The sequence below is a fragment of the Pipistrellus kuhlii genome, unplaced genomic scaffold (genome assembly GCF_014108245.1).
Source record: "Pipistrellus kuhlii isolate mPipKuh1 unplaced genomic scaffold, mPipKuh1.p scaffold_m20_p_2, whole genome shotgun sequence".
NCBI lineage: Eukaryota > Metazoa > Chordata > Mammalia > Chiroptera > Vespertilionidae > Pipistrellus > Pipistrellus kuhlii.
In genome coordinates, this window is record NW_023425515.1 from 63,410,203 (window position 1) to 63,434,976 (window position 24,774).

Below are 24,774 nucleotides of genomic sequence, written 5' to 3' on the forward strand. Positions count from 1 at the left end.
TGCACATCAAAGCGAGCGGTTGAGCGGCCTTAGCATATCATTAGCATATTATGCTTTGACTGGCTGAACAGTTGATGGGTCACCAGAGGACCAGACACTTAGCATATTAAGCTTTTATTATTTAGGATGGCTGGGCCAACAGTAATCCTTCATACGGATTTGTGTAAGTAAACTTTGTGTAATTCACCCTTCGAATCTCAGCTAAATATTATTTTCTCAGAGAGACTTCTGATTCCCAGAACCAGGCTGGGACTTTAGAAGTTGTTTATTATTCACTGTATATACCTTCATAGTTTTTTATAACATTTTATAATTATTTTGCACAACTTATTATTTGATTAATACTATAATATTATCAGTTACATGGGAATAGGAATTGTCTATTTTATAAATAATGATATCTCCAAATCTAGAATATGGTAAATGCTTAACAAATAAAATGAATGCTGTTACAAATGGCTAAGGATCTCCAAATAGGAAGAGAACAGACTGCTAGTCCATATAGGTTACCTTATACAATTTAACTAAATATATAACACCTTACTCTCCCAAAATTCAGTGTTTGGACATTTTCAGTGCTTTATTGGTTCTATTATACCTTAAACACCTATTCTAAGTAGTGATAATATTAAAAAGTACAACCATCATTTATTTACTAATATAGCATTTCTGTGTCCTGGGCACTGTGTTAATTACCTGCAACATCTTATGAGGTGGGCACTACTTTTAGTTCCATTTGACAAATAAGAAAAAAGATATGGCTTAACCAACATTACGTTTCCTTAAATCAAAGATCTGGTAGGTGGTAGAAAATGTATTTGAACCCAAATCTGTCAGACTCCAGTGCCTATATCCCAATGTCTATGTTATACTGCCTCTTACTGTCACAACCTGTTAAGTTTGATACTTAATATTCTCAAGTACATTAAAGAACAGACTGCTAGTCCATATAGGTTACCTTATACAATTTAACTAAATATATAACACCTTACTCTCCCAAAATTCAGTGTTTGGACATTTTCAGTGCTTTATTGGTTCTATTATACCTTAAACACCTATTCTAAGTAGTGATAATATTAAAAAGTACAACCATCATTTATTTACTAATATAGCATTTCTGTGTCCTGGGCACTGTGTTAATTACCTGCAACATCTTATGAGGTGGGCACTACTTTTAGTTCCATTTGACAAATAAGAAAAAAGATATGGCTTAACCAACATTACGTTTCCTTAAATCAAAGATCTGGTAGGTGGTAGAAAATGTATTTGAACCCAAATCTGTCAGACTCCAGTGCCTATATCCCAATGTCTATGTTATACTGCCTCTTACTGTCACAACCTGTTAAGTTTGATACTTAATATTCTCAAGTACATTAAAGAAATTATTATCTATAAAAAATAGATGAGGAAGAAAAAAATCCATCCAGCATAAATGTTATTATACCTGATATACTGTGAAAACTTTATTCCCTTTTCACAATGCAGAAAGCTGACAGGGAAGATCTACCCATTAGTTAAAATCCTTACCTTTTCTGAGCATATTGAAGCAAACCACGTCCAAAATAAACTAAAGACATAAAGTTTTGACAAATTTCATTTTCTTGGATCACCATCTTCATCACTAGAAACTTATTCTCAGCTTCTGTATAATCCTGTAGGAACATAGAACTCAGTTTGGCTAATGTAAAAACTTTTTTTTCTTTTACAATAAACAAATATTTCCCAAACTTGAGAAGTTAGGGAAACTTTAATATTGGTCCAGTCTTTTGGTCATTTATTCATATCTCTAATCCTAGCATCGCTATATATAGTCACATATGCTTAAAATCTGTACAACAAACTAAGGTATTTTTTTACCAACATTTCAAAGTGAACACTAAAACAACAATAGCCCTGGCCTGGTGGCTCAGTTGGTTGGAGCATCATCTGATACACCAAAAGGTTGTGGGTTCGATTCCCAGTTAGGGCATATACTTAGGTTGTAGGTTCAATCTCCAGTATGGGAGGCAACTGATAGATGTTTCCCACATTAATGTTTCTCTTTCTCTCTCACACCCCCTTCCTGTCTCTCTAAAAATCAATAAAAACAAATCCTCGGGTAAGGATTAAGAAAACCAATAACAATTTTTGTTTATAAAACTGGCAAATATTACTAGCTAATATTTTATAATTCTTACTAATTTTCTTTCTAATTGGAGCACAAACCTTCCTAATTTTTCAAATAACAAGTAAAAAAGTATAGATTTCTAGAGACAAAAAGTAAAAGAAATATCAAAGTTGCAAAGAAAACATGAGAAATCATTAAAAAAAATTAAAAAGATAATGTTAAATTTGAAAGAATTCTTAGAAATCACCTAGTTAACTCCCTGATTTTTACTTTTTGCATTTCACCTTATTCAACAAAACATTTAAAGTAAATGGGGGGTGGGGAAAGGGCATAGGGAAGGGTGGGAACTGGGTGGAGGGGAGCAATGGGGGGGGGGAATGAGGAACATTTGTAATAATATGAACAATAAAGATTTATTTATTTTTTAAAAAACCTGCCTAGAAATTTAAAATAAAAAATTTAAAGTATAACTCATATTAGAATCAGCCAGATTAAGTTCTACTAGAAAATGGATTAAAATGTATTGTATACATGAAAGATGCTAAACAATTTTGTTTTATACAAATGGTAAGCATTTAAAGGATAAATGAAGTAAAGTTGTAAGCTAAAATTATTTTTCCCCTCTCAACATTTTTTATTTCACAAAATAGTCTCTGGCATAATGATACTATATTAAAAATATATAAAAGTTACTGAGTGGTATCAATTTTTAGAGAATTTCAAAAATCAACATTTTAATTTGTTAAAATGAGGTCAGTATATGTAAAAAGACTTATAATAAGCAAATAACAAATGCTACATACCTCTTTCTTTCCTCTTTCAGTGAGTGCTATTCCATACAAAAACAGTAATGTCAAATAATAATCAATATTAATCTGATGTGCCTAAAAAGATAAAATATATTTTAATTGGTTATTTAGACTAAGCTACTTTAAAATTTAGCAAGATTAATTAAATATTTTAGGTCTAATTATTATTAAAAATAGTGAAATTATCATTATATGATCAATCATCTAATAATACAGAATTCATTTTAGATGTATTTGATAATTTGGCCCAGAAAAGGATAGTCAATAAAACATGAGAGTTTGATTAAAGAAAATGAAAGCAATGCCATTAAGATTTGTTATACTAAACCTTTTGTAAAATTATTTCATTTATATTTCAGATATCAAAACACTTTAGGTAATATTATAATGAACACTCATATATCTACCATCCTGCTTAAAAAATACAATGATCTCTTAAATCAAAGTATTTTATTGTCCATGTGTGCATTTTGTTCTAACAGTATAAACATAGAGCTTGTCACTTCCTCAGTGAAAAATCAAAACATGAGGCTATTTCCTTCATCTATAATTTGGCCAAATTATAGAGATGGAGAAAAGATTAGTAATTAGGAAGAGCAAAGAGGACAAGGGGTGCATGTGACTATAACGGGTTAGCATAAAAGACATTTTTGTAGCAATGTGAGTTCTTTTATCTTGACTGCAGTAGTGGTTACACAAACACTGGTAATAAAATGGCACAGAACTATACATACCATGCACAAAAGTCAGCAGAGCTGACTGCTATCCATAGAGAGGCCTGACTGCAAGACTGACTCTTTATGGGTGTCTGGGAACCTGGATTTCAGGAGCATTCCCACTGTTCTCTAATAAGGTTTGGCTCACTGTGCCTAAATCGCTTGTACAAATAAAATGATTCATGCTAAAAACCTGGGAGTTAAGAATTTTTATATATCCTAGGAAGAGGGTGCCTACATAACCATCCTCCAATAAAAACCTTAGGCACCAAATCCCTAGAGAGAAAAATCATATTCATAGACATTTTGTTGTATTTTTTGTTGCCCCTCTTTTAAATCCATCTAGGACTCCTTTAGGGTGGTGTCCACCACCTCCTAGAACCCTATTCTGGAGGGTCCTAAGTAAGAATTTTTTCTCTGTGAGCTTGTACATTATTATTATACTAGAGGCCCGTTGCATGAAGAGATTCGTGCAATAGGCGTTCCTTCCCTTAGCTTCCAGCACCAGTTTTCCTCCGGCACGTGGGATCCAGAGTCTGCCTTCTTGGTCTTTGCTGCAGGCTCCAGTCAGAATCTGCGGCCTTTGTCTTCACTACAGACTCCAGCCAGAATCTGCCATCTTCATCTTCACTGCTTCGATGCAGACTCAGGCTGGAGTCTGCTGTCTTCATCTTTGCTGTAGAGCCTTGCTGAAGCCTGCAGTCTTTGTCTTCATTGCACTGGAGTGACGCTCCAGTAGATCCCTTCATCCTCCACTCTATTTCTCATAGCAGGCGTCCTGCTCAGCCCTGCCACTCCACACCTGGAGCAGCTGGGCGGCCACCATTTTTTGTCCTTCTAATTTGTATATTTCCTCCTGATTGGTTGGTGGGCATAGGGGAGTGATGGTCAATTTGCATGTTTCTCTTTTATTAGTGTTTCTCTTTTATTAGCCTGATACACGACATCCATGCAAGGGACTTGGCCTCACGGCTACAGTGGCTTGCCTCAGGTCTCGTAGACCCAGCTTTTTCCCAGTCTAATTACATAGTACGCTTGCTATTTATTATTATAGACTGAAGGCCTGGTGCATGAAATTTGTGAATGGGGGGTGGAGGGGGGGGAAGTGGGGGAGAGGTCCCCTTAGCCCAGCCTGCAAACTCTCCAATCCAGGACCCCTCAGGGATGTACGACTGCTGGTTTAGGTCCGATCATGGGGATCAGTCCTAAATCGGCAGTTGGACATCCCTCTTACAATCTGGGACCACTGACTCCTAACTTCTCACCTGTCTGCCAGCCTTATCACCCCTAATAGCATCTGCCTGCTGGCCTGATCACCCCTAATGGCCCCCCTGACAGCCTGGTTGCCTCTAACTCTCTAACTGCCCTCTCCCCCCTGACAGCCTGATCACCCAGTAACCACCTCTGCCTGCTGACCTGATTGCCTCTAACTGCCCCCCCATGACCTGGTTGCCCCCAGCTGCTGCCCCTGCCAACCTGATCACCCCTAATTGCCCCCCCTCCCCACACCTGCCTGATCACACCAACTGCCCCTCACTGCCCCCCTCTTCCAGCCTAATTGCCCCCAACTGCCCTCCCCTGTTGGGCTGGTTGCCCCAAACTGCACCCCTCCCAGCCTGGTCACCCCTAACTGCCCTCCCCTGTTAGCCTGGTATCCCCCAATTGCCCCACTCTGCCAGCCTGGTCACTCCTCACTGCCCCCCGCCCTGCCAGCCTGATCACCTCCAACTGCTGCCCCCCAACAGCCGGCCTAGTTGACCCTCACTGCCCTCCCCCTCAACCCCCACTGCTCTGGCCATCCCACACAGCCTGCTGTTCAGTCATTCGGTTGTCCCACATTGCTCTCCCTGCCGACCTGATCGCTCCACGCAGCCTGCTGTTCAGTTGTTTGGTCGCCCCTCACTGCCCTCCTTCTGTTCTAGTTACCCCATGCAAGCCTACTGTTTGGTTGACCGGTTGTTTCAGTTGTCATGATCACTGCCTTTTTATATATATAAATAGAATTTGGTATCTTATGCTATATGCTATCTTGTGTTGCTGGGTTGTCTTTTCTTGAGGATAACTCTAATCCATTGTCTGAATGGGTGTAAAACTTAAGTTTACTGATACAAATTATTCTAAAGAAATAATTTTCCTTTTACCATCTTGTACTATTGATTCTAATTTTTAATGGAAGGTTTATATTTCTTTTATTTTCCTATTTATTTCTATAGTATCATTTGACCTTGAACATGTAATTATATCTTATCAATTTTACCTCACATAAAGGAAACCAAGATGGCGACATAGGTAAACACCTAAAATGCTCCCTTGCACAACAATTTCAAAACTAAAACTAAAAGACAAAATGTCTATCACCCACAACCACGGGAAAGCTGGCTGAGTGGAAGTTATACAACTAGAAGGAAAAAGAAAAGAGCACTGAGACATGTACAAGCACTGAAAACCTGATGTACAGAGGCATGCAAATCAGGCTGGCAGCGGGCAACTGGGCATACTGCTTTTTTCAACCTGAATGGAGACAAGCTCCTGATTACTCTGAACTCCAGTTTTTGGGGAGATGCTGGGGACCCAAACTCTTATGGGGAGAAGCTGGACTGTCTACCATCGGGTTGGAAAGTGAGGATGATTTTCTTGCAGAGGTGTGCCCAGCAAAAATTGCTTACTATGCTGGGACACAGTATGTGGGGATTTGGAAACACGAAGATGCAGAGATGGTTGACTGGCAGCCATCACTGTTTGCCATGCCCTAGCCTAGTAACTCCTTGAGATACTGCCCCGCACAATCTACAAACTCACCCAAGCTCTGAGCAGCAACTTTTAGATATAAATGGCCTTTCCTATCACAGCTTAACCTAACAAAATGCAACTCTGGTCAGACAGCTCCAAAACCTCCAAACCTCAAGAAAAGAGGAGAAAACTGTAGTTCTCACTGAAGCTCCTGCTGGGTGGCCTCAGACAGTAGCTGACCTGCACCCCACTGGAGATCTAGAAGCTAGTATATCTAGTGGTCAGTGTGAGCAACACCAGATTTCAACTACTCACTTCCTTAAGTGACACATTCAAGAGACAGACTCAATGAGCACCAAAGCCCCAGTGAAACAAGTCCTTCCCCATAACTGTTTCTCCAGCACAGCAGTTCTTCCATTATAGACACAGCAGGTCCTCACAGCCAATTGGCCTGGAGGTCAACTCTGTCCAGTGATACCAACAACAATCAAGGCTTAACTACAATAAAGCTATACGCACAGTCTACAAAAGGTGCACCAAGAGTGTCTACCTTAGGTAACTGGGAGGCTGACCCATTGGGCTATATAGGACACCCAGCACACAAAGCCACCCTACCAACTCAGGAAAGCAGTGAAAATGCAGAGACAAAGAAACAGCTCACAAGAAATAACTCTAATCCATTGTCTCCATGAAAGAAATGGAGGACGTAGAGTTCAAAACCACGGTTATATAAGGTTTTTCAAGAATTTTCTTGAAAAGGCTGATAAATTTAGCCAGACCCTCAAAGATATGAAAAAGGACCAACTAGAAACTAAACATACACTGACTGAAATAAAAAATATTATACAGAGACCCAACACCAGACTAGAGGAACGCAAGAATCAATTCAAAGATTTGAAATACAAAGAAGCATAAAATACTCAACTAAAAAAGCAAAAAGAAAAAATAACCAAAAATTTGAAGATAGTGTAAGAAGCCTCTGGGACAACTTTAAAGGTACCAACATCAGAATAATGGGGGTGCCAGAAGAAGAGAGAGAGCAAGATATTGAAAACCTATTTGAAGAAATAATTACTGAAAACTTCCCCCACCTGGTGAAAGAAATAGACTTACAAGTCCAGGAAGCACAGAGAACCCCAAACAAAGGAATCCAAAGAGGACCACACCAAGACACATCATAATTAAAATGGCAAGGACAAAAGACAAAGAGAATCTTGAAAGCAGCAAGAGAAAAACAGTTATTTACCCAAAAGTGAGTACCCAAATGACTGTTAGCTGATTTCTCAACAGAAACGGGAGTGGTTAGAAATATTCAAAGTGATGAATAGCAAGAACCTACAACCAAGATTACTCTACCCAGCAAAGTTATCATTCAGAATGGAAGGTCAGATAAAGAGCTTCCCAGATAAGAAAAAGCTAAAGGAGTTCATCACCACCAAACCAGTATTATATGAAATGCTGAAGGGTATTCTTTAAGAAGAGGAAGAAGAAGAAAAAAGTAAAGATAAAAATTATAAACAACAAATACATATCTATCAACAAGTGAATCTAAAAATCAAGTGAATTAAAAATCTGAGGAACAGAATAAACTGGTTAATATAATAGAATCAGGGGCATAGAATGGGAGTGGATTGATAATTCTCAGGGGGAAAAAGGTATGGGGGTTGTGGGAAGAGACTGGACAAAAATGGTACATTTATGAATGTGGAGAGTAGGAGGGGAGGTAAGGGCAAAGGGTGGTTTGGGAACTGGGTAAAGAGAAGATGGGGGGAAAAGGAGAAACAAATGTAATAATCTGAACAATAAAGATTTATTAAATTTTTTAAAAATTTATCTCACATGATTAGTCAATAACTGATAATAGCAGTACCAATTTTTATAAATATAGAAATATCAGAAGAAAAAGGAGCTGATTATTTATAAAGGGACAAAAAGTAGTACATTTTGTCATGACACTCCATTTCTAATTGGGAAAGCCCATTTTAACTAGTTCAAGTTTCTATTTAACCCTTTGTACACCCTTAAGCATCTATAAATGCAAGTGGCAGACTTTTCCCACATTCCACACATTTCTATAGCAGTAAACCCCACATATTAACTCTAGTCACCCAATTTTAAAATCAGACATGTTAGTGACATGTCTGGGTTTGTAAAAAAAAAAAAAGTAACTTAAATTTGTAAATATTCCAGTGCATATGGAAGAAATTCCAATATTGATATATAGGGCTGCCACTCAGAACACAAGAGATAAACAGTGACACTTGAGATTTTTTTTTGTTGTTGTTCATTTGTTTATCATGAATTTCACGCTTAAAGTGGTAAACATGGTGTGCATTCTTCTTCTTCTTTTTTTTTTACAAATTTCTTCTTTGGAGCATCAACAAAATTTAGTGTTTTCAGGACTTTTCATATCGATGGTTTATTTTTATTTCGTGTTCACTTTTGTTGATATTTCCACAGTCTGCAAATTATCATTATTTTATTATTGAATTTACCACTGTAATGTATTATATTGTGGAAATAACAAATAAATAAATGGCATCAAATGAAGAAATAATGGAGCCAATCACCTCACAAGAAGATGAAGACATCCTTTATTCAACTCCAAAGTCAGATGATTTTTTTAAATTAAATTCAATATTGTGATGTGTGGAGAAGATTTCTATTTTGGACACATGACAGCTAACTGGTTAAGATGAATAATTCTGTAGCAGGGAAGGAGACTAGAATAAGCTCATTATAGAGATATAGTCATAAAGTACAAGACAATTTACGGTATGTGCACCTTTCTCTAGATCAGTGGTTCCCAACATGGGGCAGCTGCCCAACAGGGGAGTGGGGTGGCAATTTGATTTTTCAGTTATTAACAGTGATTTTTTTGCATTTTGTATGTTTCTAGGGGGCCTCATATACAGTATATAAATACAGAGTGTGACACATTTATGCATTTCAGTTTATTATATATTTTGAAACCTCACTTGCTATTTTTCACATCACTTCATATTATTATTATTTTAACAATTTCTTAGTGATTTATTTCTTCCTAAGTACTTCAACTGTCCTTTCTTTTATTTTATTTTTCTCTTTCATGGATGCCATGTTCTTTGGAAGCTTGTTTAGACCAAGTTAATGGCCTTTTAAGCTTCCTTCACGTGAATAGGACTTCACTTTTTGAATAATAAAAATTTTATGGCATGGGGCGGGGGAAGCATCAGAATTTTAGAGATGCTTAGGTAGGGCATAGCCAAAAAAAAGGTTGGGAACCACTGCTCTAGATAGAGGCAAAAGAGGAAAATAGAAATTGGCCTACACCTTAAAGTTAGCATGCATTAGCCATATTCTCATTGAAAAATGTTGTGAGTCCATTATTTCAAACTTTCAAAAACAAAACACTTACAGTATAATTAGTAGCTTGAATGTTCCTAAGTGATGCTTCCAGTTGTGTTATCAAGAAACGTAAAGTCAAAGCAGGAACTATTTCCTCCCCATTCTGGCTGTTAGCTGAAACTTCTCTCTATGCAAAATTATTCAGTTGAAAATGTCCTTAAGTTAGAATAAATATCTACATATTTTATAAATAATACATTTTCATTGCAAAAAATTTGGAATACAGATATAAAGATTTCTTCTTTAAATCCACACAACCCAGATACAACTGTTCTCATACATACTTGTTTGTTTTTAAGAAGTCTGTCAAATCTTTGTAACTATTTCCTCAAAACACTAAAAGGTATTACTATGTCTGCCAAGGGGTTGGCAATATCCACTCTTACTTCAGAGGAAAGTTGTAGTCCCACTTTATTCTCATATCTTCTGTTCCCTAGCATAACTAAAATCTTCCTTCCAACTCTGAGCCTGTGGTAGTAAGCAGGAATGCTGGCTTCAATATCAACACCAGGGTAAGCCATCTGATACTGCAATTTGATTGAAACCAAGCTGATATATGATTTATTGTGTACCTTAGTTTTGTATTTACAGGGATGAAATCAAAGGAATGACTATGTATTGTTTGTGGTCATTCCCCAATGCCTTATGCCCACAAGTGTTTGGCTTAAATTACATTATCTGTTTAATGATTTACAGACAGTCCTCAGGTTACATCAGACTCGACGTATGTCACTTTGTGGTTATGTCACCATCTCCCATTTATTTATAAAAAAATAAAGTTCTGTCATTTCACATATTTACATATGTGCTTTAAGTTTTTATTATTTATTTACCACAAGTAAAGGTCAGGATTTGTTATCTTTCTTTTAAATTTTTTTTACTGTTTCACTTCATTACTGCTGTGTATGTGCACCATGTGAGTGACAGAGGTGCTTATATGTAAGTGGGTTCCAACTTACCTCGAAAATTGCATTACGTTGCACCACCAGAATGGATCACTGATGTAACTGGAGTCCTACTGTATTATCTGTTTGGAAAGTTTAACCTACATTTTCTTAACTTGGTGTCTACTATACAATACTTTACTGTTTTTTCTCCTAGCTAAATGGATGATTAATTTCAGTCTATCCAGTACTCAAGTTAATGAACCTCTTCTCCATTTACACACATTCCCTGGATAAATCCAGTCATGTTTTGAAACACTGCATATACACTGAGATTTTCCAAATTTGTATTTCCAACTCAGAACTATCACCAGAATCCAGATTCATATATCCAACCAGTTGCTCGACAATATATCTAAATTTTGAAAAGGCATATAAAACAATACTGAAGTTCCACCTCTGCCAAACAGTCTAGATACTTTGAGATCAATCCTCTCAATGACAACTAAAAATCTGGACAAAATATAAAATCTATTTATTTGAAAACAATGGAAAACTATCAATGGCCAAAATGGAAGAGAGGTGGAAGGACCAGAAATGTGAGACTGACTTTTGGAGTCATTTTTATCTTTAAAGCAACTGTTGTATTTGGTTGTGGCTGAGATGCTAGGCACATCTCTTAGCAAACTTGCAAAAGTAGGGGGGAAATTGAGAGTTCCTGACCTATCAAGGAAGAGCGGGCCTAGTAACACCTCATTCTTTTGGTTGGGAACCTGAAGAAATATGAGTATCTGTTTTTTAATTTTATTTCTTTATTGATTAAGTTGTTACATATGTGTCCTATTTCCCAATTACCCTCCCAACCCCGCCCCTCATAACCTCATCTGTTCCACTTGAAAAAAGAACCTAACACTAGGATTTCAATGCACGTAGTTTATTTGGGATATGCCCAGAATAGGGTAGGGGAGTGGAGAAAAGATACAGGAAAGTGAAAGCAGGCCTTAAATTAGTGGGATGTGTTATTAAACCAGTTACCCACAGTGGGTAACTCTAGTGAACATAACAGGGAAACTGAAAAACAGTAAAAATAACAAACCTCAGTATTACACAATGCAAAAGGGAACTGAGGTATTTATATAACAACCCTAAAGTGTTTTTCCAGGGTAAAGGGGGGTATTAATTCCTTGGGACTTCAGAACTGCTGAGTACAGCCTTTTGCAGTCTAGAAGAAAAGAAAAAGAAAAAAAGAAAAAGGAAAAAATGCCTGAGGCATAGAGATGCAGATACTGAAAACTGGAAGTTGTCCAGAGCAGCGGTCGCCAACTTTTCAGACCTCACGGACCACCAGTAGTCTACAGACCGCTGCTCCAAAGCACTACTGAAAGGATAGAAGTCAAGGAATATGGGCAGGGCACTGGCAATATCTACTGCAAAGGGTAAACCATAAATAGACTCTTCCCCAGGGAACAGAAGTAAAACTTGAAATGATCTGTCCTTAGTTGAATTAAGTGATATGTCAGAAAAGCACAAGTAAGCATTACTAAGAAATAGTTTGCCCAGTTTTTCTAGTTCTTTTCAAAGGAATGTTGCTCTAAACCAATCCAGGCAGCCACTGCAAGTAGCAGAATTCTCTATGATCTTTAGATCACTATGGAATCTGTATTAATATCTTCATATTCACATTAATGATTTGGTTATTTTCTTGCCTTTTTTCTTTTTCTTTGAATATTCTTACTAGGCATTTATTAATATTATTGGTCTTTTCAAAAGAACAAGTTTTGGCTTTGCTGACCTTTATTACATGCTTTTTCTATTTTATCAGTTTTAGCTATTTTCATTACTTCCTTCTTTACACTTTGTTTTTAATTTGCTGTTCTTCCATTAACCTCTTGAACTTTTTATTTATATTAAACCTTGCTTTTTATTCTACCATATGCATTTCAAATTACAAATATTTCTGGAAGCACAGTTTTTACTTAATAACAGTTTTGATATATATATATATATATATATATATATATATATATATTTTTTTTTTTTTTTTTCAGTTTAAAAGTTTATGTAATTTTCATTATGATGTCTTCTTTGACTCTTAGGTTACCTAGGTTAGAGGTATGTAGTACGGAATTCGTGCAAGGGGCTCGGCCCTTGCAGCTCTGGCTACCTCATCCCCCACCCCCCACCCACCCCCACCCCCCAGCTTCACCTGAAAGGTCATCCCGGATGGTCATTTCCCTGTTCAGCTGTTAGGTCAATTTGCATATTATGCTTTTATTATCTATCTACATAAAAGCCTAACTGATTGTCGCAACCAAAACAACCAAACTGACGACCAAACAGGCTGCATTAAGCGACCAGGCCAGCAGGGGTATTAGTGAGGGGCGACCAAAAGACCGAGCAGCAGGCTGAGTAGGGTGACCAGGCTATCAGAGGGGTTAGTGGGGGCGACCAAATGACCAAGCAACAGGCTGCATGGAGCAACCCGGCCAGCAGGGGTTTAGTGAAGGGTGACCAAACAAGCAAGCAGCAGGCTGCGTGGGGTGACCAGGCTAGCAGCAGGAGCAGTTGGGGGTAACCAGGCAAGTGGGGGCAATCAAGCAGGCAGGCAGGTGGGCAGTTAGAAGTCAGCAGACCAGGATTGTGAGAGGGTTGTCCGACTGCTGGTTTAGGCCCGATCCTAAATCAGCCATCGGACATTCCCGGAGGGATCCTGGATTGGAGAGAGCGCAGGCTGAGAGGACCCTCCCCACTGTGCACTAATTCCGTGCATTGGGCCTCTAGTTATAGATAAAAGCCCAGTGATCAGAACAGCAGAACAACCAGTGACTATGATGCACACTGCAGCAGCCAACCAGCCTGATCCCGGCCTTGATCGGCTCCCCCCCAACGGGGGTGGGGCCAGCAGGCTAACAGCCTGCAACCCTTCCCTTCTGCTGGCCCCAACCCCAAAAGGCCCCCAACACCCCAAATCAGGGTCAGGGTCAACTGGCCAATCACCTGCAGCCCCTCAACCTCAATTAGAGGTAGGGTCTAACCTTGATCAGGGGTGGGGCCAGCCAGCCAACTATCTGTGGACCCTCCCTCTTTGTCCCCCAACACCCTATTAGGGATGGGGCCTGCCAGCCAACCTCCTGTGGACTCTCCCCACTGCTGGCCCAGCCTGATAGGCCCCCATTGGGGTGAGCAGCCCAGACCCCACCCATGCACGAATTCATTCACCAGGCCTCTAGTATATTTTAACTTAAGAATATGACTTTCTAGTTTATCTTTGTTATTGATTCTAAAATAATTATAAAATAGTTATAGAGAATATGCTCTGCATGTTTTAATTCTTTGTAATTTGATTAGACTTGCTTTGTGACTTAGCACATGGTCAATTTTTATAAATATTCTGTGTGCTCTTAAAAAGAGCATATATAATATTCTGCCATTGAGAGGTGCAGTGTTTACTAGTATATCTAGTATATATGTCAGTATATATTATATATACGCACACACATATAAATACATGTCAGTTAGATCAAGTTTGCTTCAGCTCTGCTAATTTTGTGTCCATGCTCTATCAGTTATTCAGAGAATTATGTTAAATCCCACTAGGATTATAGAATTATCTATTTCCCTTTTAGCATTATTAATTTTTGTTCACCTTATCATACACAAAAGTTCTATATGTATGTGGGTCTATTTTTGAAATTTATCTTCTATTTTCTAGATTTGTCTGCAGAGTCAAGAGCAAGTGACAATATTTTAGTTACTAGAGCTCCATAATAAGTTTTAATGTCTAAGTGGGCAAATTCCAAGCTCTTTTCAACTACACTTTTCTTTCTTAATTTTCTTGGTTATTCTTCCTTTTATTTCCCATTTAAACTTTAGAATTACCTTTTAGTAATAAAAAAAAAAGCATCATTTTACCATTTTTTATTTATATGATATTTGTACATTTTAATTTCAGGAAAATTTACAGCTTTGTCTATATTATTTTCCAAAATGTACTACTTTACAATCAGGTCTTCTTTTCTTACTTTTAATAGAGTTTTAGAGATTTTAATTTATTGTTTTAATAGAGTATTGATTTCTAAACTAAAGTGAAGAAAATCAGTGTGTCGGGTACTTGCTTGCTAAAATGGACATTCCCAAACCTACTCACAGAGATTTAGAACTATTATGGTGTTCAGACAGCCTCTGGTAGGTGGCTTAGGAAAATCTTTGAGAAATTCTAGTTTATAATCTTATATACTGAGTGGCCAGATTATTATGATCTCTGAATACATAATAATCTGGCCACTCAGTGTATATCCTGTATAATAAAAAGCTAATATGCAAATTGTCCCCTCGACCAGGAATTCAACCATCAGGCAGGCTGTCCAACTGCCCATGTCTCCCATGTCCCCCCCTTTGGCCAGGCTGGCCGGACCTCACCCATGCATGAATTCATGCACAGGGCCTCACACACACACACACACACATGCACATACACACTGAGTGGCTAAATTATTATGCATTCAGAGATCATAATAATCTAACTACTCAGTGTATATCCTTAGATGTTTCCCTAAGTATTTTACCTTTTTTGTTGCCATTATAGATAAGTATTTTTCATTCATTTTTATCTTTAATTGGCTATTGTTTGCATATATAAAGGCTACTGGGTTCTATTTCTCATTATTGTTTTTGGGTGATTTCCAAAAGATAAATTGATTTCCATCAATTTCAAACCAGATAATATACCGTGGTAAATTACCTAAGTTAAGGTTATAATTATAATGTAGATATTTTATATTTAGATATTTTCTTTAGATATTTTCAGAGTTTGTTTGATTTTTTTAATCATAATAGTATTAATTTGTCTTGTGGAAATAATGAATAATATATTTTTTTCACAGAAAAGGCACCTATGGTGTATTGCTCCCTTCCCACCAATTAGCTGCTACAAAAAAGTAGATATTCTCTTTAATTTTGGAAAACTCCATTAATTTAAAAATTGATACCCATCTTGTGCTGAAAATTTCACTACTTATTATTTAGAAAAATGATCTGTAAGATAGAAATCTACAATATATTCTCTAGAATATTTATTTTACTCATGAATCTAAAAGTTTTGGACATTATTTCTATTTTACATTTTTGAAAAATTTGTCAGTGTTTTAAAAATTAGGAAAACCAACTGCACTTCTCTGTCCCAGAGTGGCATATTACGGGTTATTAATAAAATTAGAATAAATACTAGACCTTACAATCAACAGCTTACAAACTACTAACCAACATTCCTACCATTATTCTTGAAAGGCTACCACCAACTAACTCTATTTAGTTAATAAAAGTCTAGAGTCAAGCTTGATATTAAGCCCTTCACAAGCAATAAGATAGAGACTTCAAGACTTTAGCTATACTATTGTGATTAAAAAAAAAAAAAGGCACATAGATTGCCCTATACCCAAAATACCTGCTTATATTTGGTCTTTGAGAGCAGTTAAAATCTTAAAAAGAAGTATATTTTGTTCTAATGAAGTGACTCTTGGTAAACTCCCAGATAAGGGTTAGTCACCAGGAAAATCAAGCCAAGAATAAAAGCTTGGAACTTTTAGCCCCATTGGGAGAGGAACTGAAATTTGAATTATTCATTGATGACACCTAAATAATGAAGCATCCATAAAAATTTTTAAAAAGTAAGGGGTTTGGAGAACTTCCAGTTTGGTGAACATGGACACATACCAGGAGAAGGGTACACCCAGACTCCACTAGAACAGAAGTTCCTGCACTCAGGACCCTTCCAGACCTTGACCTGGATGTACATCTGTATCCTTTATCATAAACTACACTGTGCAATGAAATAGTAAACATAAGTGTTTCCCCAAGTCCTGTGGACTGTTCTAGCAAGTCATTCCAACCAAGAGCTGGTTGTTAGTACCATAATTTATAGCCAGTGAATCAGAAGTACTGAGGACAACCTAAGACTGGCGAATGACATCTGAATTGGGGGCAACATTGTGGTACTGGGACCTTAACCTGTGGGATCTGATACTAACTCCAGGTAGATGGTATCAGAATTGAAATGAATTGTAAGACACCCAGCTGGCCTTGGAGAATTGATCAGTGTGAAAATAAACTCTCATAACTACTGTCAGAAGTGCTGTGAGTTTGGAGGCAGTATGAGAGTAAAGGAACATAAAGTGTTTTCCTAGATAGTTATATACAGAGGGCTATCCTTCTGTCCCAATGAACAAATTATCTTACCTGCATAGTTTGGAGAGAAAAATTTTCTTCTACAAACTTCTTAACGTAAGGGACCACACCTTTTGGTAGATTATTAATTGTACTCAATAACTTCTTCACTTCTAATAGTAGATTAACAGGCATAAGATTAGAAGGTATGTCTTTTTCCTGTTTATCCTAGAAGATATTATTAAAAATTTACACAATTATACTTGGCTAATATTAAAACCAAACTATTTTTAAAAAGAGCAAATCACTATGATAGACTACAGAAAACCCAAATAAAATTAAGACATTCTTCTGCTCTCAAGGAACTTACAACATTATAGAAAGTTTAAGATCAAAACTCAAGAAACTTTCTTATGAGGAATGTCATTATAAATTCACTTGAAAATTATAATATAAACAAAGAAGAAATTCAAAGAGAAGGATAAATGACACCTTTTTTAATAAGGTGATAGAATAGGAAACATGAACAATTTTAGGCATATGAGTTACAACTTAAAAAATAGTTGTTCTTGCCAAAACCGGTTTGGCTCAGTGGATAGAGCGTCGGCCTGTGGACTGGAGGGTCCTGGGTTCGATTCCGGTCAAGGGCTTGTACCTTGGTTGCGGGCACATCCCCAGTGGGGGCTGTGCAGGAGGCAGCTAATCGATGTTTCTCTCTCATCAATGTTTCTAACTCTCTATCCTTCTCCCTTTCTCTCTGTAAAAAATCAATAAAATACATATTTAAAAAAAAGTTGTTCTTAAGAAATACAAAGCATGCACTGAATTGGTCATTTAAAGCATAAAAATGCTGAGTTTAAAATATTACATAGATTAGTCTACATAATAATATGAAAACTATTTTTAAGAATGGTTTTATATTAGTTATGAGGAATGGGTGGGCAATAGAAATGGATAAAGGGTCTAGAACAGATGGATAATGGCCTTCCTTTAAACCTTAACAAGATATTATTGCTTCTATACCCTGCTGAAACTTTGGGAATATGAATATGTTGCTACTGATCTCTGAATATCAGAACAGCTTCTTACTGCAGAGGCCATAAAGGGCTGGAGTCACTGAAAATGCCCTTGCGTGGAGTTACTCTGACTGTAACTAGGAACCAATAAAGTCCATTCAGAATTATCTGCCTACTCTCCACTTCTGGGTTTGAGTCTTTTTTTATTATTGTTATTATTTCAGAGTGGAAGGGCAAAGGAGAGAGAGAGATTAACATCAACGATGATAGAGAGTCCCTGTATGCTCCCACACGTGAAGACTGAGCCCACAACCAGGTATGTGCCCTGACAAAGAATCAAATCGTGACCTCCTGGTTCATAGGTCGATGCCAACCACTGAGTCATGCTATCTGGGCTGGTTTTGAGTCTTAAATTAAGATTCCTCCATCTCCAACAATACCTAACAAATACACCTTACTTTTTTTTAAAATATATTTTATTGATTTTTTACAGAGAGGAAGGGAAAGAGATAGAGAATTAGAAACATCGATGAGAGAGAATCATCGATCAGCTGCCTCTTACACACCCCCTACTGGGGATGTGCCCACAACCAATGTACATCCCCTTGACTGGAATTGAACCTTGGACCTTTCAGTCCGCAGGCCTATGCTCTATCCACTGAGCCAAACTGGTTTCAGCTACACCTTACTTTTTTTTTTACATCTTACTTTTTATAGTACTTCATTACATAAAAATTACATCCCAAAATGCAGGAAAAACGTCTTAAATTTTCTAAAGGATATATAAGTGTATGTTGTGCTATTCTTACTATTCTTGCAACTTTTCTGTTGGCTTAAAGTTTTTCAAAAGGTTAAAAAAAAGGAACTTCCATAAACTAGATAAGCGCTTGTAAAGAATGACCACTAGCCCTGGCTGGTTTGGCTCTGTGGATGGAGCATCGGCCTGTGGACTGGGAGGGTCCGGGGTTCGATTCCAGTCAAGGGCATGTTCCTTGGTTGCAGGCACATCTCCAGTAGGGGGTGTGCAGGAGGCAGCTGATAGATGTTTCTCTCTCATCAATGTTTCTAACTCTCTATCCCTCTCCCCTGCTATCTGTAAAAAGGCAACAAAAAATATATATTAAAAAAGAAAAGAATGACCACTGTCACCCTGGCCGGTATTGTTCAGGGGTTAGAGTGTCTGCCCATATAATGAAGGGTCTCAGGTTTGATTCCTGGTCAAAGGCACATACCTGGGTTGCAGGTTCCATCCCCGGTCCCTCATAGGAGCACACGTGGGAGGCAGCCAATCAATATGTCTCTCTCACACTGATGTTTCTCTCTCTCTGCCTCTTCTATCCTCTCTCTCTTCCTCCATCCACCCCTTCCACTCTCTCCAAAAATCAATGGGAAAAATATCCGTAGGTGAGGATTAACAACAGCAAAAAAAGATCATTCTCAGTAGTGTAAATATTTCAAACTAAAGGTCAATTCTACCATCAAAAGTCATCACAGAATCATCTAACACTAATTATCAAACTGATACACATAAATTCTTTTGACAGCAAATACTATAACCATCATGCTTGTTTAATATATCTTATAATAAATACAATTTTAAGTTATTTGTCAAAATAGTTGATGCTCAATCCACTTTTTAAAAATTGATTTGGCATCTAAATCAAATGCAAGTCAGTTCCTTCTTGCCTCTATATCCCATACCCGGAACCTTGAAATGTCTTCTGAATCTAGTCCCCCTGGTTCAAATGTGGGTCTCTGAATACATTAGCATGTGTTGTGTACACTGTGTAAAATGTGTTATGGTAATAACCTCACACAAGTAAATACTATGGTTATTTTATGTTTATGTGTATTCTTTCATAAGTTACTGAATAGCCTTTACAAACTTTTGCTATTGTTGCTAATCCTCACCCAAGGATATTTTTCCATTGATTTTTAGGGAGAGAGGGAAAGACAGAGAAACATTGATGTGAGAGAAACACATCCATTGGTTGCTTCCTGCACAAGCTGCAACCAGGGCTTGGGCAGAGGAGGAGCCTGCAACTAATATACATGCCCTGACTGGAATGGAATCCCCAGGACGCTTTGGTCCAAAAGCTGATGCTGTATCCATTGAGCCAAACCAGCTAGGACCTTTTTAAATGAGTATCAATCATTATATTAAACCTGTTCATCCAAATTTCATTGAATATAAATGTGTTATTCATATATAGTCAATCATAAAGTATATTATTATTAACAATAAAAGCCTTATAACTAATATATAATTTATTTTCATTTATTGAGTACTTGACTTTCTAACAGTAAAGATGTTAAAAACAGCCCAACTGGTATTGATCAATGGTTAAGGATCAACCTATGAACCAGGTCATACTTCCAGGTCAGGGCACATGCTCAGGTTTCAGACTTGGTCCCCAGTAAGGCCCCGTGTAGGAAGCAGCCAATCAATGATTCTCCTCTCATGATAGATGCTTTTCTTTCTTTCTCTCTCCCTCTGAAATCAATCCATATATATATATACATATATATATGATAAAAACAGGGAAGAGAATTAACTTCAGAAACAACTCAGTGAATTTCTTACTAAATAAAATTCAGTGTATGTGTGTGATTTCTCTGTATGTATATTGTTTTCATTTTGCTTGAATTTTACCTTTAAAAGACAAATAAGAGATTTCTTAAAACCAACTGTTAAAATGTTTCTAGGCAAGTCAACTCAATTATCTATTAATTTTAACTCACAGAGAAGATTGTTGAACAGAATGATAACTTTGAAACACAGATATCAATTATCAAAGCAAGACTTAATCATGAGCATAATCTTTCTTACTAAAATACAAAAGTGAACTTACCCTAAATCTTTAAAATAATTAAATTAATTAGATTTAACATTACACTACCTGCTTTAATCAATACTAATTAATTAACGATTAATGAAATTTAAATATTCTCTTACCAATTGATCAGTTAACTTTTCTACCTTATTCTCAGTTTCTTCCTTAGTCTCCTCCTCCACAGGAACATCCCTATTTTAAATAAAAAAGAAAGGTGTATTCAGGGTATCTCCTTATAAAGAATATAATTAAATTTAGTAGTAAAAACTCTAACAAGTAAATTATTGTCTGAAAGTTTCAGAAGTGTAAAATTGTGTTATCAAAGACTGATAAAAGGAGGTAGTCCCTATCTCTTTAGGGACTCAATGAAATTTTTATGCCATGTCTTAACTGTATGTGGTAGAGAGAATATAAAACTGATATAAAGGAAACTCCATCTTCAAACAGACACATACTAGACCAAAATAATGGGGGGGAGGGGAAATTAGCTTATAGCACTGTTTCAATGTAAAGAAAAAAGGTTCTTGAAAAGGTTGATGTTTTGTTTTATGTAAGTACATATGTATGTCTTTATGAATATAATAAAGGTTTAGAAAGGATCTATTAGTCAGATAATTTTATTTTTTGTTTCAGGTTCCTAGCCTTACAAATGTCCAATTTTCCAAAATGATTTTTTGAAATTCAGGCAGAATATAATATTTAGAAAATTGTCAACTATTTTTGTAAAAGAAATAATTTGACAAGTTTTACTTTTGACATTGGCCTGAAATTTGAACATCTGCAGTATTATATACTAAAATGAAAATTTTATTTATGAAATATATTTGCCTACATACAGAAGCATGACACAGAAATCAAAATATAAGAACCATAACACAGCATATATGATTTATATAACCTTAATTTTATATACTTGCAGATATAAAACTGAGGTGAGAAACTTCTATTAATAGATTTACTCAAAATTGTACTTTATAAATATTACCCCATCTTACTTCACATTTATGTACTCATTTGACCAGAATATTCTTTATCATCTACATTGTGCAAACTGATTTTTTTTTTAGGGGAAAGTGGGACAGATAAAAAGTATAGCATTATTCACACAATGAAAGTTTCAACAAAAATGATTCTTATACAGAAACAATGTTTCACAATATGATTCTCAGTGCTCTTTAAAATGTCATGAAAAAGAATAACCTATTCACTAGTATTTCCAACTTTCTACTGTACAGTTTCTGTAAGAATATCTTAACAGCATGTTAAGTTACATCCAAAACTGAACTCATTATCTGTCCTCTCTTTGCTTCTCACACAAACACACATTAAACCTATGTCTTTTTGAGATCCTTCTATTAATTAGTGGTATAATCAATATAATCTATATACATAAAGAGCCAGGGTCCATCACATCCAAAATGACTGGAGGGACAACAAAACGCAGGAGGGGTGGAGGTGGAAGGGTGGGGAAGGGGCCTGGGGCAAGGACATTAACCTCTGGTCCAGGCTGGGCGGAGGCCTAATGACCTCATCACTGCCTCCTTGGTTGCCTCCAGACGGACCTGGGCCCTCCCCTCCGGGACCAGCGGCCCTTTTCCTGATATCATTCCCAGGATCTCTCAGACCCATTTGTGAAAGTCAGGAAAAACTGTGTGTGATCATTTCGCCCTGGGGACTCCCAGGGCTGACAGCAAGGGTGGGCTTCTGTGGGGTCCCCTCTGTTATGCAATCCAGGGTTGATACATCCTAATGTTGACTCTGACAGGACTTGGGCTGGTCCTCTGTGTATGTGAAATCCCGCTCCCTATACCAAAGCCCCCAAGTCTCTGAGATCCAGATGCAAAAATTGCCTGTTACCCCACCCTGGGGACTCCCAGGGCTTACACTGGAGGAGGGCACCGGTGGGGTTCCCTCTGTTGTGGCATCCAGAGTCCCTTTAGTGTTTCCTTGGGTCCTCACCTTGACTCTGGCAGGACTTGGGCTAGTCCTCTACGTATCTGAGATCCACTCCCTATACCAAAGCCCCTCGGTCTCTGAGACCAGAATGCAGAAATCGCCTGTTGTTGTCATCCCACCCTGGGTGGGATGACTCTGTTTTAGGGTCAGGGTCCCTTCTGCCTCCCTCATGTTCTAAACCTTGAACTCTGGTAGGTCCTGGGATCCTCCCTCTGTTGGCCCAAGGCTGGACTCCTCAGATCAAGGCCTCACTGCCCTGAGTCCTCTGCAGGAAATCAGTACACATCACAGCCGGTACCAAGCCCAGCAATTCCAAAGCCTGATGGCAGGAGCTGAGATGGATTCCATAGGGTCCTTTAGCCCTCTCTCTAATCCATACTTTGATAGCATCTGGGCCTCCTGTCCTCCATGAACCTGAGTCTGCAATCCTCAGACTAAGGGTCTGATTACCCATATTCCCTCAGAAAGTGGGGTTGGGGGAGGTGCAGTTTTCAACATACAAACAGGAAACCCAATTTCAGGAATTTAAATTCCTGCCTCATTCACCTTATTATTTGTTAAACCCCAAATCTATATGATAGATACTTTGCCTACTATTATTACACCAAAGATTTTAAACAAAACTAAGATAATCAGTTGAGCAACTCTATTAATTAAAAAGAGCCTAAAGGCAATGATTTCAACCTTGACAAAAGAAAGCTGGGGAGAGCCGAATGGACAGTGGAAAAGGGGTGAGATGGAAACTTTCTCTGGTAGTAGCCAAGAAGTGAATGGTTTTCAAGGTGCATAAGAGCAACCTGTACTAGGGAAGCAGGATGATTCACATCTCCACAGAGACAGTCACATTACCTTGGAAAGACTTTAGGTAAATCGTATGAAAACTAGCTAATGGTGAAGGATGAGAAAGAACAATGAACCACTGAAATGGGTGGCTGAGGCATCATCGTTTGGAGGAGGCATCATCTCCCTACCATGTGACTCATCAGAACTGAACATGGGGTCAATAGGTTTGAGAAGGCTTAGGAGTGCTAAAGAAATGTCCCCTTTTTCTTACCAAAGCATCTTGGCCTCCTCACTCCTCCCCATGAAAATGTCAGGATGGTGTTTTATGAAGTCTAAATTTCTCTCCCAGAGCTACCATTAGCTGGAGGAGAGGCTTCCTGATTAATTAAAGCCTAGGGGGTGTGGCTCCTCATTGTCCTAGAGAAAAGCATATGTTCAGGAGGCCTGGGGGAAGGCCCTGGGAAATTTTGGCATGGTAAAGATGACCAGGAAACCACAAACTCCTAGCACAGTTAGGTAACAACCAACCCCATTCACCAAAAGAAGGTAAAAAAGGAAGAAGCCCTGTTACCAGGTCCAGTGTCCAGGATGAAAGGACCACACCCAAACTTCTCCTCCTCTTCTTTAGTGGCATATCCCCAAGACTTCCTGGTCTTGCCTGGCAGATTCCATCCTCAACCCATACTTTTTCTCATGAAGACTTCTTTTCCCTTTCATCCCAGTCATTTCCTCACAAACCAATGTCCTTCTGTGCTCACTCTGTTGTCCTTCCAAGTACTAAAGACATCCAAGGGGGTGAAAAGATGTCTTTACGGGAGTTCAAGGGAAGGAGCCTTTCCAAAAATTCCTACCCCTTCAAGAAAATCTAAGAAAGCTATAAAGCCAACAATATGTGCCATTACCACAGGCCAAATGAGGAACTGAATAAAAATTAACCAAAAAAAATAACAAGAAAATGTAGAAAAATTCACCACCTCAAGTGGTAACTTGGGTGGCCAGAAACTTCAGAGCAAGCCAAAGACCTCAGAACTATCTATGAAGTCTCTAAAGTCTAGCCCCTAAGAAATGCTGACAGTGTGGTAGCCAAATTTTACACCTACAGGGTATACCAATAGTGATGATTAAAATAAAATTGATAAGTGGTTCACTTCCAGTGTAAGCATAATTTGCAGTCCATTTTTATTAAATTTATTGGGATAACATCTATCGATACATTATAAAAGATGAGAGGCCATCACATCCTAAATCAAATCATCAGACAACAAATCATCAGGAGGGGAGGAGCAGGGCAGGAGGTGGGGAGTGAAGCAGGGTAGGCAGGATACCACAGTGGAGACCTAACAACCTTGCCGATGGCTCAGTGGCTGCAGATCAGACCTAAAGAGAGGCC

General features: G+C 37.8%; 1 protein-coding gene across 1 annotated transcript in view; it reads right to left on the reverse strand.

The window, feature by feature from the left end:
* The window catches only part of DZIP3 (DAZ interacting zinc finger protein 3), a 120,909-nt gene that overhangs the window by 82,933 nt on the left and 13,202 nt on the right, over window positions 1-24,774 (reverse strand). Inside the window, 5 exon segments of the mRNA XM_045584010.1 lie at window positions 1,528-1,652; window positions 2,911-2,991; window positions 9,760-9,876; window positions 16,868-17,023; window positions 20,768-20,837. Coding sequence (XP_045439966.1) covers window positions 1,528-1,652; window positions 2,911-2,991; window positions 9,760-9,876; window positions 16,868-17,023; window positions 20,768-20,837 — 549 coding nt within the window.